Genomic DNA, 18,938 nt, shown 5'->3' with positions numbered 1-18,938 from the left:
TCATTCACTTCTCGCGTTTGATGAAGTTACAGTGTTGAAAATTTTATCTGGCAAAATACCAGAAGAGTATGACTCATGAAAACTTTCGAGTTCACACATATTATGGAAGGAATAGGTTCAACCCATCGGGGCATCGTGGAAACATATACCACAAGCTTCAATAGTAAATATCACCAGCTCGAAAGCAGAGCATGGTTGGCCAAATCAAGGAATAGGATTTACCAAAGGCATTATGTATCAGGGAAAGAACTTCCAAAGTGATTGAATATGAAGGACGTTGTCGGATAAAATCCAACAAGGTTCTGATGGTCCATAAAGGATCTGATGTGAGTATCGGCACACAACCAGAGGAAGAATCAATGCAAAGACCTTAGATTATAGAAACAACTAAGTAACTTAGAGCTCAATTGCAAAGGAATTATGATTTACAAAACGAAGGATTAGAAACAGACGCTCTGATCAAGGATGGATAAGTTCAATAGACATAGGGGCACAATCGACGACAATTTGATTGGCGAGAACCAGCTCACGTTTCAAATGACGTCTGAGCCGGAAGGATGAATTCTAGGATCTGATTGAGGATTGCGAGCATTGCAACAAATTGAATCAACGGACTCAAAATGATAATGACAAGAGATGCCAATAAGATTACGAGACTTAAGATTAATCATAATGCAAGTAAGCAAGAATTTCAAGAGCAAAAAGGCTCCTGAGGATTTTTGGAAGATCGAATGGTTTTTTGAACACTTTTGTAAAATACTTGAATCAACTGGGGATGAGCGGATACTCGGTAAGTGCGAGAATTATCCGTAGGGGTATTCAGGTGACAAAGAACAGCAAGGCAGTAAGCTCAAAGGATTCTCGGAACAACAAAGAGAATTTCGGGGTATCTTGTAATAACAAGATCAACTGGGAAACATTGTATGAATGGCGAGTATACGTGGTTATCCATAGGAGTTTATCAATGGAAGGGAATTTCAAAAGCGATGAACACAAGTTCTCGGGTTAACAGCGGAGAGTGTCTTCAGGGTCTTCACGTGCAGCAGACGATCATCAGTAATAAGGGGCTCTCTGGGTGAAAGTGATAACGAGATCCTAATGTTAGATTTAGCAAAATTCATTTAACCCGAATAGGAGAGAGTTTAGAGTCCCAGAGTAAAGGTCGAGGAGTAAAAGATCCTAGTACCACCCAATGGAGACATGGGCCCGTAAGACACACAGCCATGTTAGTAAAAAGTTTTGCAATGTCTAGACTCGACTTCGGCCAAGGAGTGTGGAAGGGGGATTCCTACAGGCAATCGGCTCTGATACCAACTTGTGACGCCCCCGATTCAATCGTACACTAATCATGCACGCAAACGTGTACGATCAAGATCAGGGACTCACGGGAAGATATCACAACACAACTCTAAAACATAAATAAGTCATACAATCATCATAATAAAAGCCAGGGGCCTCGAGGGCTCGAATACAAGTGCTCGATCATAGACGAGTCAGCGGAAGCAACAATATATGAGTACAGACATAAGTTAAACAACTCTGCCTTAAGAAGGCTAGCACAAACGGGGATACAGATCGAAAGAGGCGCATGCCTCCTGCCTAGGATCCTCCTAACTACTCCTGGTCGTCGTCAGCGGGCTGCACGTAGTAGTAGGCACCTCCGGTGTAGTAGGAGTCGTCGTCGACGGTGGCGTCTGGCTCCTGGGCTCCAGCCTCTGGTTGCGACAACCAGGTAGAAAGGAAAAGGGGAAAAGAGGGAGAAAAGCAACCGTGAGTACTCATCCAAAGTACTCGCAAGCAAGGAGCTACACTACATATGCATGGGTACATGTGTAAAGGGCCATATCAGTGGACTGAACTGCAGAATGCAGAATAAGAGGGGGATAGCTAATCCTGTCGAAGACTACGCTTCAGGCCACCTCCATCTTGCAGCATGTAGAAGAGAGTAGATGGTAAGTTCACCAAGTAGCATCGCATAGCATAATCCTACCCGGCGATCCCCTCCTCGTCGCCCTGTTAGAGAGCGATCACCGGGTTGTATCTGGCACTTGGAAGGGTGTGTTTTATTAAGTATCCGGTTCTAGTTGTCATAAGGTCAAGGTACAACTCTGGGTCGTCCTTTTACCGAGGGACACGGCTATTCGAATAAATAAACTTCCCTGCAGGGGTGCACCACATAACCCAACACGCTCGATCCCATTTGGCCAGACACAATTTTCTGGGTCATGCCCGGCCGCGGAAGATCAACACGTCGCAGCCCTACCTAGGCACAATAGAGAGGTCAGCACGCCGGTCTAAATCCTATGCGCGCAGGGGTCTGGGCCCATCGCCCATTGCACACCTGCACGTTGCGTACGCGGCCGGAAGCATACCTAGCCCCATTAATACAAGTGCGAGCTTATGGTCCAATGCGGCACGCGGCGCTCAGTCGCTGACGTCACGAAGGCTTCGGCTGATACCACGACGTCGAGTGCCCATAACTGTTCCCGTGTAGTTGGTTAGTGCGTATAGACCAAATTGCCAGACTTAGATCAAATACCAAGATCTCGTTAAGCGTGTTAATTGATGTAACCGCGGACACCGACCAGGGCCAGGCCCACCTCTCTCCTAGGTGGTCTCAACCTGCCCTGTCGCTCCGCCACAAAGATCCACTCGCGGATACTCCTACGAGCCGACCCGACTTTAGTCACCACGGGTATCATATATCATGTATATAAGTATATACCCGTGATAAGCTCCCGAGTGATCACGGCCCGATAGTATAGCATGGCAGACGGACAAGAATGTAGGGCCACAGATGGAATACTAGCATCCTATACTAAGCATGTAGGATTGCAGGTAAAGGTAACAACAGTAGTAGCAAGGACAGGCTATGCATCAGGATAGGATTAACGGAAAGCAGTAATATGCTACACTACTCTAATGCAAGCAGTAGATAGTAGAATAGGTGATATCTGGTGATCAAGGGGGGGGGCTTGCCTGGTTGCTCTGGCAAGAAGGAGGGGTCGTCAACAGCGTAGTCGGTCGGGGCACCAGCAGCGGCGTCAGTCTCGTAGTCTACCAGAGAGAAGAGGGGGAAGAAACAATGAATACAATGCAAACAGATGCATAACGATGCATGACAAAGCAAACAGCGGTGCTACGTGTGCCCTAACGCGGTAGTAGGTAATACCGGCGAAAGGGGGAAACATCCGGGAAAGTATCCCCGGTGTTCCGCGTTTTCGGGCAGATGAACCGTAGGGAAAATGTTGCAGGTTCACTATGCTAGGGACGTGTGGCCGAGGAACAGGCTGCGTATTCGGATTCGTCTCGTCATTTTGAGCAACTTTCATGTACAAAGTATTTTCATCCAAGCTACGGCCTATTTCCTATGATTTTTCGAAGTTTAATCAATATTATGGAATTTCCTGAAAATTGGCTAAGTCTGAGAATTGTTCAGTTTTTGAGCATCACTTAGCTGTATTCCAGAGGCTATAGCTAGTGTTCTGTACATCTTATGAATTTGTGCCTTTTACCAATTTTTATCATCTTTCTGTGATCTACATGACCGTATCATTGACATCCATTTTAGAGTTCAGTTCCTTGATCGAAATTGTATTTGAAAAGTGCCACTTGAAGTTAATTCTAGAAACTGTTAAAATATACGAACATAGGATTTTGTGATTTTCATAGGATTTAATCGTTACATATTTTGAATTTGGACCAATGGGATAAAACGGAGTTTGTCAAGTGTACTTTCTACTAGTATTATCTTTACCCACATTAGAAGTCGTTTGGTTGTACTTTTGCTGCAGTACGGAGGGGTAATCAGAGTGATCGTAACAAAGCTAGCTACTGCTACTGTAGCAGAGCAGCAGTGTGGCGTACGCACACACCACACACATAGCCGCACTTGGCCATGGGTATGGCCTGCAACGGCAGCAGCAACTAAGCAACAGTGGCGGCTAGCATCATCTACAGATCAACGACAGCAGCAGTAGCATAGGAGTGGCGAGCATCGGCAGTAACGACAGCTACAGCGGCAAGAAGCAAGCAACGAGCAGCAGTGCACGGGCATGGGGACGAGGACGTGCAGGGGCGTGGCCATGAGCGCGAGGGGAGGGGCGGTCAGCAGCGCCAGGCGCGGTGTCGCGCGCGTGGACGGCGGTGGCGGCCACGGCCAACGCGTCCAGGTGAGGCGGAGGCACGGCAACGGGTGAGCGCGGGGCTGCACGATGCATCAGTCCAGGGCGCTAGCCTGGACGGGGGTGGCCAAGAACGACGTCGACGGCCGAGCGGCGACAGCGGTGGCGCTCGACGGGATCGAGCTCGAGCCCATGGGCTCGGATTCGACGAACCGAGAGACTAGGCGGCATCTACACAGCTCCTGGAGCACGCACGCATCGATAGAGGGAGCTAGGGGACACGGCAGCGATGAGCCCGCCGGCCGTGGTGGACGGCCGAGCCGGAACTCGCGAGGATGAGTGCTAGGTGACGAGATCGATGGCGAGAACAGAGGGGAAACCATGTGGTGCTCACATCGGTGACGAGGAGCAACTTGGTGAAGCCGGAGCGGGTCGACCGGTGGCGGATCGAAGCGACGATGAGCGGTGGCCGGAGCTTGAAGAAGGAGTTGATGTAGGCGATGCAGGGGTCCCGGCTTGATTCAGTGGGGGAGGAAGACGTAGCAGACGACGGCGGGGCTCCCAGACTCAGTCCCACGGCGCGGGGAGGACAGGGAGCGTGCAAACGACAGTGGCAATGGCGGGGAGCTTCGGGCGACGCGCGTGGGAGAGGGGAACGACGCGAGGAAGGAGGGAATGGGGCTAGGTTTTTCGGGGTTGTGCGGGGCGATGCTCTTAACCTCCAGGGAGGGTCGCGGGATGGCTAGCGCGTGGCCGGTGGCCATGCTGGATGGCCTCCACGCCCTCTGCCTCCACTGTAGCGGAGGTAGGAGGAGAGGTGGAACTGGGCTGGGCTAGGCACAGTAGCTAGTGGGCTCACGTGCACAGTAGTCGATAGGCCTATTACCCTTTTTTATATTTATTTTTCTGTTTTGCTTTTCTTTACAGTTTTGTATTTTTGTTGAACTAATAAATGAGTATAGTTAAATGTGCCACTTAGCACATAAATACTAGGCAAGGTTTTGAAGCAGAACACAAAGTTCCAAATTATTTTGAATAGTTTAACTATTTGTTTAAGTTGAAAAGGTTCAAATAAATATTAATGATTTAGTTTTAAAATAGGTTAGGACCACTGTAAATATTCAAAAGAGGTTGGCTCCTACATGACAAATAGTTAGGGAATATTTTCAACCCATCGAACATTTTCCCTAGCCAGTTTGAAGAAATAATAATTTGACTTGTTTTTGGAATTTGAATTTGAGGTCGGTTTGGGACAAAGTGATGATTAGCAAAAATTTAATTATGATGACGTGGCACCATTAATAGGAGTTTACTGTAGCATGTCACCCGGGGTGTTACAACTGCATAGTTCCGCTCTCACTCATAGTGATAGCTCTTCTCGTGTATATCATTGTTTAGATGGATGACGATGTAGTTGCAAGTATTCAAGACTTGTATCGCTATTTTCGAGATGATGACGAGAGACCACTTTGTGTTGGATGATGATTATGATGATGATATGATTTGATGAGACTATTTGTATGTGTATGCTATGATTACATTTGTATGTGTATGATATGCTAGAGATTATTGTATAAAGCCTATACAAATACAAAACAAATATGCAAAAAATAATAAGAAACTAATAAAATTAGCAGTAGCAAGGGGAGTAAAGTTAGTAGCAGCGCGCACTTAGCAGTAGCGCGGCTAACTGTAGAGCGCTACAGATATTAGCAGCAGCGCGTCTTGATAAAGCTCGCTATTGCTACCCATGTATAGCAGTAGCGCGGGTCAATCCGCGCTACTGCTACAAGTTAGTTGTAGCGCCGTATCAGTAGCGCGGGCCCCTGCGCTACTGATACACCTAAGACCCGCCCTACTGCTAGGCATTTCCCTAGTAGTGACCCCTTTCTAGTGTAGATTAGCAAAATTGTAATTTAAACAACCGAGTACATCATGAGAGCGGCGTTACTGAGAGCAGTGGCATCTGAACATGTTATCCGGGTCGTAGGTACATGCCTAGGGATCTAGTCCAGTGGGACCACTCGACATAATACGGGAGTAAGAAAATCGATTCGTCTCACGCTATACTCAGGTGAACAGTAATGTACGGCAGCCCGCGGGCCACGGTGACAAGCCGAGCCGTGGCTCGCCTCCGTCACGAAAAGTTGTGCATGGGATCAGAATAATATGTTCGCCGTCAACTACATACACAACGCCGTCAAGGATTAGTAAATGTTGACCGGTGGACGAAGTGTGGGGAATCCTTTCTCCCCTTCCCCCCAACCTCCCTATCTCGACGGCGGAAGGCGAAACAATGGCGGCAGCAAATGGTATGGCGGAGTTTGCAGGCCTACGCCACAACGGGCTCAAATTTCTGCTAGATCCGGTAGATAGGTAATGTCTGAACTGTATAAATTTCTTCAATTCGATCCGGACACGCCCAAGCACAAATATATGTTTGACTCGTATTCGATTTCTTTAATTCCCGCTGAGAGAGGTCATTGCCGGTGATGGGCAGCCAGATCCATTAGTTTTGATGGCTGTTGGGCCTTTGGCACCGGCAAGAGCCGACTCGTCGTGCGCAGTTCTGGTGGGAGAACTCGGCGGCACTGCTGAGCAGAGCAATTCGGCCCGGAAAAGGAAGCAGTCACCAACTCAATCCGTCTCGTCCACCGGGATGGTGAACCCAGATGCACCAGGCTAGGCCTGAAGGCATACATAACAATGAGTGTCTTTTTCTCTAGATCCATGGTTCTGATTTTTTATTGCCAAAGTCTGTGTCTAGTGGGCATGACTACTACTGTCAACAAGCTGATCCTATGATTCTGGTAATAAACCATGCGTGCAATTAGCATATATAATTCTCCCGGTTAGACCATGTCAACCATCCGCGAAATTAGAATACTTAGTGTTCTATGGGCATAGCATGCCATCCATACATAAATGAAACAAAAAAAACACGGTATTGCTATCGTATGAAAAGTAACTGCATCATCTTGGAAACTGTTATTTTGAATTTTTATAAAAGGTCAGTGACTGCTCTTCGATTTGTTGAATTTGCCGCAGATTCCAGTTCAGAGAGGTCAGTGCAGATGTTGAGCAGCGAGATCTATTCGCTTCGATGGTTGTTGGGCCATCCACACCGACACACGTCGAGTCATCGTGCGCGGTTGTGTTTGGACAACTCGGCGGCACTGCTGAGTAGTGTAAATCTGCCGGCAAGAGGAAGGAGTCTCAAACTCAGTCCGCCGAGTCCACCGGGAAGGTGAACCCAGACGCACCACGGTGGACCAGAGGGTATACATATAATTGAGTGTTTTTTTACTCTGTATATATGGTTCTGATTTTTATTCCCTATGTCGATAGATGTCCAGTGTGCATTAGTACTACCGCCAAGTAGCCGATCCCCTGACTGTGGCAGTCATCCATGCATGCAATTTAGCTTCCCAAATGGTTTCTGCAGCAGATCATGTCATCCTCACACGGAATTATATAGTTTTGTGGGCAGATCATGTGAACGATTGTAATGTAGCTCGAAAGAAGATGCCCTCCAGGCTGTTGAATAAAATACTATTGCATCATCTAAATGAATGTGAATTTAATTTCTGGTTAAGAGTTGGTCGCGCCCCTCCAGATAGGGCACCCTGTCCAAACAGAGCGACTCCATTAGAAGAAACAATTAGGAGGTATGCTGATAAACCCTTGGAGAATGTGGTGAAGCCAGAGATTGGGATGAGTTTTGACTCACTTGGGGAAGCATATGATTTGTATAACCTGTATTCTTGGGAGCTTGGATTTGGTATATGATATGGAAAGAGCCGTCTGAATGTTGAGCGGACAAAGTGTATGCAGGAGATCGTTTGCGGATGCTCGGTTAGCACTTAATACCATAAATAAATAAAATTGGCAGTTTTTTACATATTGCTTGGACTGGATTTATTTTCATATACCTGACACAGAGGGAAAAATCATTTTGCAGGGGAAACCTGAACAGCAGAATAGCCGTTCTTGTCAGTGTGAGTGTCCTGCAATGATCAGATTGCTTAGAGCTGCGAACAATGGATGGTACATTGATGAGTACCACTCCAGCCACAACCATTCATTGTCTCTGACCTGTGGTGAAAAAGTTCATTGGCTATCGCATAAGCAGTGTACACGAAGGATTTGGTGAACTGTTGTAGTGGGGCACCTTGGCGGCGCTGCTGACCAACGTGACACATGCAACAAGAGGAAGGAGTCTCCGACACAATCCATGGAATCCACCGGGAAAGTGAACCCAGAGGCCCCTGGGTGGATTAGGAGGTGAGATTGACTCTGCAATTTACATGCCTGTATCATTTTAGGAGATGTCTGAATTTGTGCTCACTAGGGTCGATTGGTAGCCCTTTAGAACCCCATGTCTTGGCAAAAAAATAATTTATGTCACTTTATAGCTAATTCATGGTGAGGTTTTAAATGCTAAACCGTGTGACACAGGTAGATTGGTCTGTTTTGTAGGTAAAAAAATCATTAGACAAAATCAAGGAGTTGGGTGCCCTGCTAGAATTGTGATATGAAAATTATAATATGAAATTGGATGCCTTGGATGCCCTGCCATGTAATCCCTCCGTACCAAAATATAAGATGCTGAACTGCAAAAACATCTTATACTCCCTCCATTTCTTTTTACTCCGCATATAAGATTTGGTCAAAGTCAAACTACACAAAGTTTGACCAAATTTATATAAAAAATATGAACATCTACAATATTAAAACTATATAGTATGAAAATACATTTCGTGGTGCATCTGATAATGTTCATTTCATATTGTCAATGTTTATATTTTTAATATAAAGTTAGTCAAACTTTACAAAGCTTGACTTTGACCAAACCTTATATGCAGACTAAAAAGAAACGGAGGGAGTATTTTCGTATGGAGGTAGTAGTTGTAAAATGCAATGCTGATCCGTTTGTCGCAGAAAGCATGGTCTGTTCTCTGGTGGGTTGTGTCACTGATCAGTAAAATGGGGGTTTCCATGATAAAAAAAAAGGTGTTGCTATAAATTGAGATGTCGTCTACAAAACTTGGGATATTTTTCCCTTGCAGGTTGAGAGTTGGCCGTGCACCTGCTCACAGATAACCATGCCCTGGGGGAGTTACTCCATTGGAAGAAACAATCAGGAGGTACGCTGATAAATCCTCAGACAGTGTGGTCACGCCAGAAATTGGAATGAGTTTTGACTCTCTCAGGGAAGTATACGATTTCTGCAACCTTTAATTATTTGTGGGAGCTCGAATTTGGTATAAGATAGGCAAGAGCCATCTGAATGTCGAGCAGACAAAGTGTATGTAGGAAATTATGTGTGGATGCTTGGTCAGTACATATGACTCAACACTCCAAGAACTTACATTTATTTTAATCTGCTTGATCATTGGCTATGCGTCTGTCTTAACTGCAGCTGGTAAATTCCTGTTTTAGAGGGGAAGCCTGAGCAGCAAAACAGCCAGTACTACCAGTGCGAATGCCCTGCGATGATTAGGCTTCTGAGAGGATCTGACAATGGATGGTTCATTGCTGAGCACCGGGCTAGCCATAACCATTAATTGTCACTGACTTGTGGTGAAAAGGTTCACTGTCCATTGCACAACCACATAGATGTCTACACAAAAGATCTAGTGAAGCAACTTAGGGGAAATAACGTGAATCTCAACAAGGTGTACAACATAGTAGGAAGCTTCTTTGGTTCATCTCTGAATGTGCCTTTCACGAAGATGTCACTCCAGAACCTTTCTACACAACATAGTAGGAAGCTTCCTCGGTTCATCTCAGAATCTGCCTTTCACAAAGAGGTCACTACTGATTCATGTGTTTGTGCGACAGTACATGAGGCTACAATTCGACCGTGAGTCGGATGAGAGCTACCGGGAGAAGAGGATACAGATTGTAAGCAATTTCTTTTAGATTTTTTTTGTGCCCTCTTGCTAATTGTTGTGCCAGTGTACGTCGTCGGAAAATTCTAATGATGAGTTTTTTTGTGAGAAATACAGAGCGGAGCAGTCATGAGAGGAAGTATTGCCATTGAACAACATGCAAATAAGGTTTACACCAGGAAAATGTTTGAACAATTTGGTGAGAACCTTTTCAAGGGTCGGGCGTACCAGGTTGAGGAAATTGTGAAGCACATTGCAAGACACAACGATGCCGAGAAATGTGAGAAGTGGAGAGTGGTTGATTACAAGGTGACCATGTTGGATGACGGCGAGTGGTTCGAGTGTGAATGCGGGCAATTCACCCACATGGGGATGGTTTGTTGCCATGCTTTGAAGGTATTTTTGGATCTCAATATTGTTCATTCCTCATCTATCCGCGAAAAATCATATTTTGATTTCCAATGTTTCAGGTGATGGGCTATGTTGTCGTGAAGGAGATGCTGAAGCGGCACATCCTCAAGAGATGGACGAAAGATGCTAGGGACATCCTGCCCCGGCATCTTGCTCACTTCAAAAGAAACCAGGTCGTGAACAAATCTTTCACCTGCCGCAGCTCGACTCTCTACCTACACGCCATGGAGCTGGTTAGGCTTGGGGATTCATCCGTCATGACATATGAACTCGTACTGGGTCGCTCGAAGGATATGATTGCGGAGGTAATCACCGCTAGCTGAAACAAGAGATGGGATAGGGTTTGAGGATAGACAAGCAGCAGAAGCGAATCACAACAACATTGCATTGGCAGGCGCAATTGTCAGCAATGAGAGGGGGGGCTGACAACAAGAACAGTCTGACCCTTTCTGTTAACTGGGATGAACATGCTGGACTGTCTGCTCCGAGCAAGAAATGTGGTGCCAGGCGACCATGCATCAGTAGCAAAAAGGTACCGTATGAAGGACTAAGTAAAAGGACAAAGTTCTGCAGCATTTGCAAATTGCCATGACATGAGAAGACTACCTGCCCTGACAGGGGTTACATGCCAAAACAGCGTCGCAAACCTGCAACCTGCAAGAATTGTGGCATCGCCGGACAACCTGCAAGAATTGTCGCATCGCCGGACTCCGTCACACTTCATGCACCAGGCCGTGGGCGCTGCTGCTTCTTAATAACTTAGAGAAACATGTATGATACTTCCTCTGTAAACTAATATAAGAGCGTTTAGATCACTATTTTAGTGTTATAAATGCTCTTATATTAGTTTATGGAGGGAGTAACTCTGAATTTTACGTTTTGAGAATTTTCTAGTGTGTGATTTCTGCATGGACCCCCACGCTTGTTCCTCCCTGAGTGTAAACTAGCTGTATTTGTAACTGTGCTGAAATGTGTGGATTTATAATATTTGTTTATTTGTTTTCTGTACCTTTTAAGTTGTTTGATACAAATGTGAATCTTCCAATTTGCACCTGCTGATGTCCGGATGACAAATAGTTTTCAAATTGTCACTGAACTTGACTGTAAACTTGCCTGGGTGCTGTCCCTGTGCATCACTGAAATTGGCTTCGATGCTGCCCCTGAGCGTGACTAAAACTCGTTTGTGGGTGCTAGTTTGTTGCTGGCGGTGTACATCTACAGTCAGCTACTCCATGACACGTGCCTGCGTTTTGTCGACCACTGTATCGCTCATATGGGTCAAATGTATTCAAATTCGTAAGCTGCTGGCAAGCAAGCCTGTGAGGCGAGGCAGGGTGGACGTCAATCCGGGACGGCTCAGGTAGGCCCAGAAAAATGGTTGATCCATCCGACCTCCTCCTGTACTGTGTCGCAGGGTTGCTGGGTAGCATACTAAATGAGGCAGGCCCATCTTAGAATGCATCTACAATACGCAGCATTCTACTGTCCAGAATACGGGTAAACACTAGGGTCCCGAGAACGGTGGGCGGATGAGATTATGGGCTCAGCTGTGCTCATGATCAGAAACGAATTTTCCGTACATCATTGTTTTTATTCCACAAAAGCTTTGATTAACATAACCATAAAATGAAATTACATTATAGGGAAACACAAACATGATCTTTAATCAAACAACAAATGAGTCAAATAAGCATATCACCAGATATATGTTTAGAATTGAGCTTGAATATGGTCAACAATCTTCTTGTCCACCTGGAAGGCTTTGGCAATGATATCATCTTTGATGGATGGCTTGGATGCAAACACCACATTGGCTATGGTGATCACTCCAGGGTTCTTGCTGCTCAGCGCCGCAATGGCTATAGCTTTTTTGGTTCCGCAGTTGTACTGAAAGTGAATTAGCCCTTGTGGAAAAACAAAAACATCCCCTTGGTTAAGAACTTTTGAGAACAACTTGTTCTCGGGGTTCGAGGTCACGAAACCAACATAGAGCGAGCCTTCTACCACCGTCAGGATCTCGGATGCACGGGGGTGGATGTGGGGTGGGTTTTGACCATATCGAGCATAATCAACCCGAGCCAAGGAGATGCCCAAAGTGTTGAGCCCAGCAATATGCGCCACATTAACCGCCGTCACAGCGGAGCCTTGCTTGTTGCTCGCGTTCCCGGCCATGTGAAGGCCAGAGAAGTAGAAGTCTTCTACCACGGCAGTCTTCGGGTCCTTGCATGCAAATCCATTGACAAAAACTGCACATACATATACAAGATTATAAAGAGTTAACAACTATGCATTGGCACTGATAATTAACGCAAACATTTCACCACACACGTATCGCATGCGTTGCATGTGTGGTTATACTACATACCTTCGGATGTCCTGTCAGCGACGCAGAAATCCTGGAGCTGGCTCGGGTCCGAGGCACGAGCACGGGAAAACGATAGGGCCAGAAGGGCAAGGAGGAAGAACTTTGCCGCCATTTGGATGCGTGGTTCTCACTAAATCGGGTGTGCTTAATCTCTAGAGAAAAAGCTAGTGATTGTGCTGATGCTGCACGGTGATGCCTCGAAGGGTTGTAGGAGGCTCTATATATAGTGATTGGAGAAAGTGGGGATCGAACAGCATTTGTGTTTGTTGTGTCGGGGAGCATGTGGATATGAAGGAACTGTTCTTCACTAGTTCCCAAGTGAGCAACGAGGAAGCAGTCTAAAACGTGTTCCTAGCAGGCCTGCCTCCGACGGCCAACTAATCGATTGATTAGTTCTTTTCATTTGTACTTAAAGAGATATGCATGGTTTGATCAAGTCACGTTCGTGTTTCTGTTTTTTTTTAGGGGACGTGTTTCTGTTGTCGTAGCTAGGCGATGCTGCCATCAACCTTTAGGCTTAAACACATTATTAAAGTGCTCGGTTTTGCTAACTGGCAAACACCACTCTGATTAAGAGAAAACATCTGCGCACGGAAGCGCCCCGTCATGCTTGCGATCTGGTATTCTCTCTCTCTCTCTCTCTCTCTTTTTCTCTCCCTCTCCCTCTCTCTCTCTCTAAGGAGTAGTAAAAAAATAAGGAAGAGGTTCAATCTTAAGCTGCATTCCATGCACCCAAACGGCGCCAGTCTTTCCGCCCCCAACCCATACAAAACGGGGAGTGGAGCGTTCCCCGAGCAAGCTCCTCCGCTGCGGTGAAAAGACAAGAGCTTCCTCTTTCATTTACCCCACGCGTGACATCCGCTGAGGACGGACTGCACCGCCGATCTCGCGGATCACGAAACCGGTGCACGGCGACCGACGACGACGGAGCGCCCCGCCGATGCGGACGGGACAAAACGTAGACGCGGAGGGTCTCATCACGGGGCTCGTAGCCCAAAACAAAAGCCTCCACCGATCCCGTCCCTGCCCGTCGTCCCGTTCAATCACGCCGGCCAAATGCTCGCCGTCCTGGCCACTCCACCGCAGATGCATTTATTAGCACTCCGCCTCTGCCTCTGCGACGCTCGATCGCCCCCACACTCCCAGCGCAGGGACCTCTGCCCTCGCCAGTGGTTTTTTTGGAGCACCCCTCGTCGCAGCCTGCGCCAAAATCCGAGCCGCGCCCGTGTGGCAGAGGACCGACTACTGCGAGAGCAGCGGCCACCCTCATTTATGGCGGCCACCCTCCGGTGTCGTCGGGGTCGGGCCTTGCCTTCCTCCTCCCGCCCCGTCCAGAGCCAGGCTTACGTGTTCTCATCAACCACCGGTCCTGCCCATCACTCGCTGTTGCCTGCGTCGTTGGCGCGGACTGTGCATGATCGCCAGCGAGTCCCGCGCAGGGGGGTGGATCGGCAGGAGCGGCGACGTAACCGGTCTCGGCCATCCGAGCATCCGGGGTCACTGTTCGTTCCCGTCAGAGTACGAGACACATCTCCTCTCTTGTTCGGTGACTCCTGCGTTTGACCCGCCCCGCCCCGGCCCTTTCCTGTTTCAAGAAGGGAAAACGGGTGACAGGTCAGACGGGAGGTTCAGAGGAACTGTGGTGTTTTTCACGAGAGGCGTTTCGGTTTGTTGCGTTTGATCTGCATCATGGTTTGCTCCAGAGACGATTGCAGGGATGTCTTTGGGTAGGTTCAGAGAGTTCCTTAACTGTCGAGGTCTTGTTTGGGCAGTTGGGACAAAGGGGTAAAGAACATGAACCCTACATGATTTACTTTGGGGTATAACGGTGGATTTTTTTGCCGGAAGAACTTTCGATCTATTCATCATCTGTTAAGATAGTACAAAGAACACAAGAAGTAAAAATTACAGTCAGATCTATAGACCACCTAAAAACGATTACAAGCACTGGAGCGAGTCGAAGGCATTGCCACCGTCATCGTCCCTCTCTCACGGGAGCCGGGCAAACCTTGTTATAGTAGACAGTTGGAAAGTTGTCATGCTAAGGCCCAATAGGACGATGCACCAGAACAACAACGGTCACCGATAAAGAAACATATAGATTAAAAGACAACTTGAGGACACATGAACACAGACGAACGAAGATCGAATACAATTAGATCCATCGAAGACAAACGTCGACCGAATCCATGAGATCCGACTGAGACAAGCCTCCACACACCCTCCAATGGTGCTAGATGCATTGTCAGAGCAGGGGCTAGGCGGGAAAGAACCTTATTCCAACTTCAGGGAGTCGTCCTCTTCTTGTCTTCCTGGACAAGACACAAGCCCTAAATAGACTCAAAAGAACACCTAAAAACGAAGCAGGAACCCTCCCACCGGTAAAGGCTAGGATCCACCGCTCCTTATGGCCCTACGGCGGTAGGAAACAAGGTAGATCGACAGCGGCACTGGGCAGGAGACGGGAAAACCCTAGATGAGTAGCTCGTGTGGGGGATGAGCTAAAAGAACGTCTTGTGATTATTTTTTCTAATGATATAACAATGGATCTCATAACAAAACCAATGGTTGGATGGACGGGAAGAGTAAATTTGTGGCTAGAAATTGGATTGTCTAAGATGCTCCAACACGTGATGTCCGTGCAAAATTTAAGGGTGAGCTCGCGGCAAAAAAGACAAATTCAGATGCAAATAGTGTTGTTTTCAAAAGTTTCTTAGACATCCAAAAAATTTCCTTTTTGCCATGAGTTCCTTCAATGTCACACCAGCACCACACACTTGAGCATCTTGCACCACAAATAAATTTGATTTTTTTTATTTAAAATGATTTTACTGCTCATATCCGGGCTCATATGAGCATTTTCTATTTAAAATGATTTTACTGTTCACACCGGGCTCATCTGACCTTGGATTCAGAATAGCTGCATCTGTCACTCTTGCACTTTTCTATCCGGGACTGGCTTGGGACAAGTTGTGTCAAAATATAATTTGGGCAAGTCGATTTTCTCTCAGAATTAACTTGCACCAATTGGGTCAGTCAGTTTTTCTTCTTCTGGATCAAATCGATGGACACGATGGTTGCTCTCCACGGCAGGTATAACCATATTGTATGGTAGTGAATCGATCGGCCCTTCATAGCCAATGTACGTATTCAAAGTGTTTTGGTGTTTGCATCCAACCACCTACAGGCCTCACAAGTGCATCCATACAGCATAGTCACATTTAGGTTGACTAGTTCGCTGCTTAGCTAAATAAATAATCGTCATTTAGCCTTGTACAATGCAAGATGCTTAGGGAAGATGCTTAAAAAAATAAATTAGTCTTTTCTTAAGCATCGGTGCTTATTTGTATATGATAGACCCTTAATTAGGCACCCCTCTTGTAGAGATAAGCACTGGTGCTGAAGAAAAACTCGGTTTATTTTACTAAGCACCTCCGTAAGCGTCTTGCATTATATAAGGCCTAATAACATGCATCAAGTAGCACCTACATTAGTACGTATGCACTTGCATGACATTTTCTTTGGATCAGTTTACTTATTTTAGAGCAGCATTCGATCCTTTGCAATCACAAAACAGAAACCCACGAGACATATAGGCTTGGTCTAAACATAACATAGACTGATCTGATACATCTAAGACAAAAATAAAATCAAATGAAAAAATAAAGAAAAACCAAAATTATTTAGTTTTCTAAGAAATGATGAATTTGGAATTTCTGCCTGTCACTATTTTTCTTTGACCAGAGGGCACATGTGCGTGCTAGCCTTCCTCGCCTGAGAGCACAAGCTAGCTAGTTATAATAGTATATTTTGTTGAACAGATCCTGAAAACTACACGTGTTGAACTTCGTAAATATATCTTCTGTGTGCACAAGTTTTGGTCGATAGATCCACTAAAGCTTAATTACAATACGAGGTATGTGTACATATATGAAGTTAGCGTTTATTTACTCTTCGATAATGAGTAAAGGCGTAGGCATGCCTATAATTAATGTAGTTTTTTATATTGAAAAATTAAACAAAATCAAAACAATGAAGTCTCTAGCGAAGAATCATGTAGTGACATTGGTATTACCCTTTAGGAAACAATTTGAAATTAATAATGACAAAATCTACTCACAATTAACGCGTAAAATTGCACTTTTTTTAATACGCAAGGAAAAAATTCTATAAAGGAAGTTTCCTAAAATGAAAAAAATAAGTGGCACCCTTAAAGAAAAATAAAATGAAACAAAAACAACACAAAATAATAATAATAATAATGAGGTTTTCTAAGGAAAAACGAATTAGAAGCATTGGTATTATCATTTAAGAAGAAAGAAAAATGGAAACAGTAAAACAAATAATGACAAATTTTTACACGATTTACACAGAAATTACATTTTTTGTAATACGCAAGAATAATCATATAATACTGACATTTTTTCCAAAAAAGAAATTTCCTGAGTAAGAATGAATTAGTGGAAAAATTGGTATTACCCTTATGGAAGAAAGAAAATGAAACAAAAAACTAAAACAAAATCAAAATAATGATGTTTTCTAAGGAAGAATGAATTAGTGGCATTGTTATTATCCTTTCAGAATGAATAAAGTAGAAAAGAATTGAAAACAAAATAATGAAGTTTTCTAAGAAAAAAGGAATGAGTGGTTTCATAAGAACAACAAAATGAAAAATAATAAAACAAATAATAATAAATTTTCCACATAATTTATGTATAAATTGCACTTTTTATAATATGCAAGAATAAGCTTATAATAGTGGGACTTTTACAAAAAAAAGTTTCCTATGAAGGAATGAACTAGTGGCGTTGGTATTGCCATTAAATAAGAAAGAAAATGAAACAAAACATAAGCAAAGTAATGAAGTTTTCTAAGAAAAAATGGTTAGTGGTTTTGGTATTACCCCTTAATAAGAAATAAATGGAATAAAAATATCAAATTAATGAAGTTCCCGGGAAAAGAATGAATTAGTGGCATTTGTATTACCCTTTAAGTCGAACAAAAATGGAAAATTAGAAGAACAAATAATGACAAAATTTGCACATAATTTACACAAAAATTGTGCTTTTATATAACATGCAAATAAGCATATAATAGTGTAATTTTATTTAAAAAGGAGGGTTCATATGAATGAATGATATAGTGACATTCGTATTATCATTAAATAAGAAAGAAATGAAATAAAAGTAAATCAAAATCAAAATAATGAAGTTTTCCAAGAAATAATAAATTAGTAGCTTTAATATTACCCTTATAGAAGAAAGAAACTGAAATAAAAACTAAAAGAAAATATAATTAGTGAAGTTTTTAAGGAAGAATGAACTACTGGCATTGGTTTTACCCTTTAAGAAGAAAAAATTATAAAATAGCAAACAATGCCATTTTTTGCACAATATAAACAAAAATTGCGCTTTTCAAAAATATGCAGGAATCAGCATATGACAGTAGAATTTTCACGAAAAAGAATTTCCTAAGACGGAATGACTTAGTGGCATTTCTATTTCCTTTAATGAAGAAATAAAATAAATAATAACTAAAATAACATTAAAATAATAAAGTTTTTTATGGAAAAATGATTTACTAGTATTGGTACTAACCTTTCAGAAGAAATGAAATAAAATATAAAGTAAACGAAAATCAGAATAATGAGGTTTTCTAAGGAAGAATGAATCGGTGGTGTTGGTATTACCTTTTAAGAAAACATAATTATAAATATAAAACAAACTATGGAAACTTTTGCACAAAATGTACACACAAATGTGTTTTTCAAAATATGCAAGAATAAGCATATAATAGTACAATTTTTGAAGAAAAAAATCTAAGAATAAATGAATTACTGGCATTGATACTACCCTTTAAGAAGAAATAAAATAAATTAATAATCATTTTTTATAAGGAAAATTAGTTGGTGCCATTGGTATTAATCTTAAAAAGAAGGATAAATTAAAAAAAAGGAAAAAAACTTGCACACAACTTAGCACTATAATAGCAGTTTTTGTTGTATGCAAAAACAATCATACAATAGTGTAATTTTCGCACATGCTGCAAAGTATTTGTGTGGATACATTTACACTTACCCAACACCCCAATAGTACCTGCAAAAATATATGAAACAAAAACCAACTAATAAAGAGAAAATAGAGA

General features: G+C 43.9%; 2 protein-coding genes across 9 annotated transcripts; one reads left to right on the top strand and one right to left on the bottom strand.

Annotated features, from left to right (window-relative positions):
• The first annotated feature begins 6,278 nt into the window (after window positions 1–6,278).
• On the top strand, window positions 6,279–11,437 carry LOC123053902 (protein FAR1-RELATED SEQUENCE 9). 8 transcript variants are annotated; one of them, XM_044477508.1, is made up of 7 exons: window positions 6,317–7,403; window positions 8,086–8,408; window positions 8,990–9,085; window positions 9,194–9,271; window positions 9,547–10,031; window positions 10,136–10,414; window positions 10,489–11,437. In XM_044477508.1, exons 5-7 carry the CDS (start codon window positions 9,843–9,845, stop codon window positions 10,750–10,752), a joined length of 732 nt encoding a protein of 243 aa, XP_044333443.1. In that variant the 5' UTR covers window positions 6,317–7,403; window positions 8,086–8,408; window positions 8,990–9,085; window positions 9,194–9,271; window positions 9,547–9,842; the 3' UTR covers window positions 10,753–11,437. The 8 variants fall into 8 exon arrangements, with proteins under 8 accessions (XP_044333437.1, XP_044333436.1, XP_044333443.1 ...); XM_044477502.1 differs by having other exon boundaries at window positions 6,279–6,500; window positions 7,173–7,403; window positions 8,990–10,031; XM_044477509.1 differs by lacking the exon at window positions 8,990–9,085.
• A 584-nt stretch (window positions 11,438–12,021) lies between these two features.
• On the bottom strand, window positions 12,022–12,977 carry LOC123049608 (putative germin-like protein 2-1). Its single transcript, XM_044472508.1, has 2 exons — window positions 12,795–12,977; window positions 12,022–12,675 (listed from the first exon to the last, which is right to left on the bottom strand). The coding sequence occupies exons 1-2, from the start codon at window positions 12,904–12,906 to the stop codon at window positions 12,140–12,142; spliced, it is 648 nt and encodes a 215-aa protein (XP_044328443.1). The 5' UTR covers window positions 12,907–12,977; the 3' UTR covers window positions 12,022–12,139.
• Between the last annotated feature and the right edge of the window lie 5,961 nt (window positions 12,978–18,938).

This window comes from Triticum aestivum, chromosome 2D (genome assembly GCF_018294505.1).
Source record: "Triticum aestivum cultivar Chinese Spring chromosome 2D, IWGSC CS RefSeq v2.1, whole genome shotgun sequence".
Taxonomy (NCBI): Eukaryota; Viridiplantae; Streptophyta; class Magnoliopsida; order Poales; family Poaceae; genus Triticum; species Triticum aestivum.
This window is presented reverse-complemented; position numbering and strand designations above follow the sequence as displayed.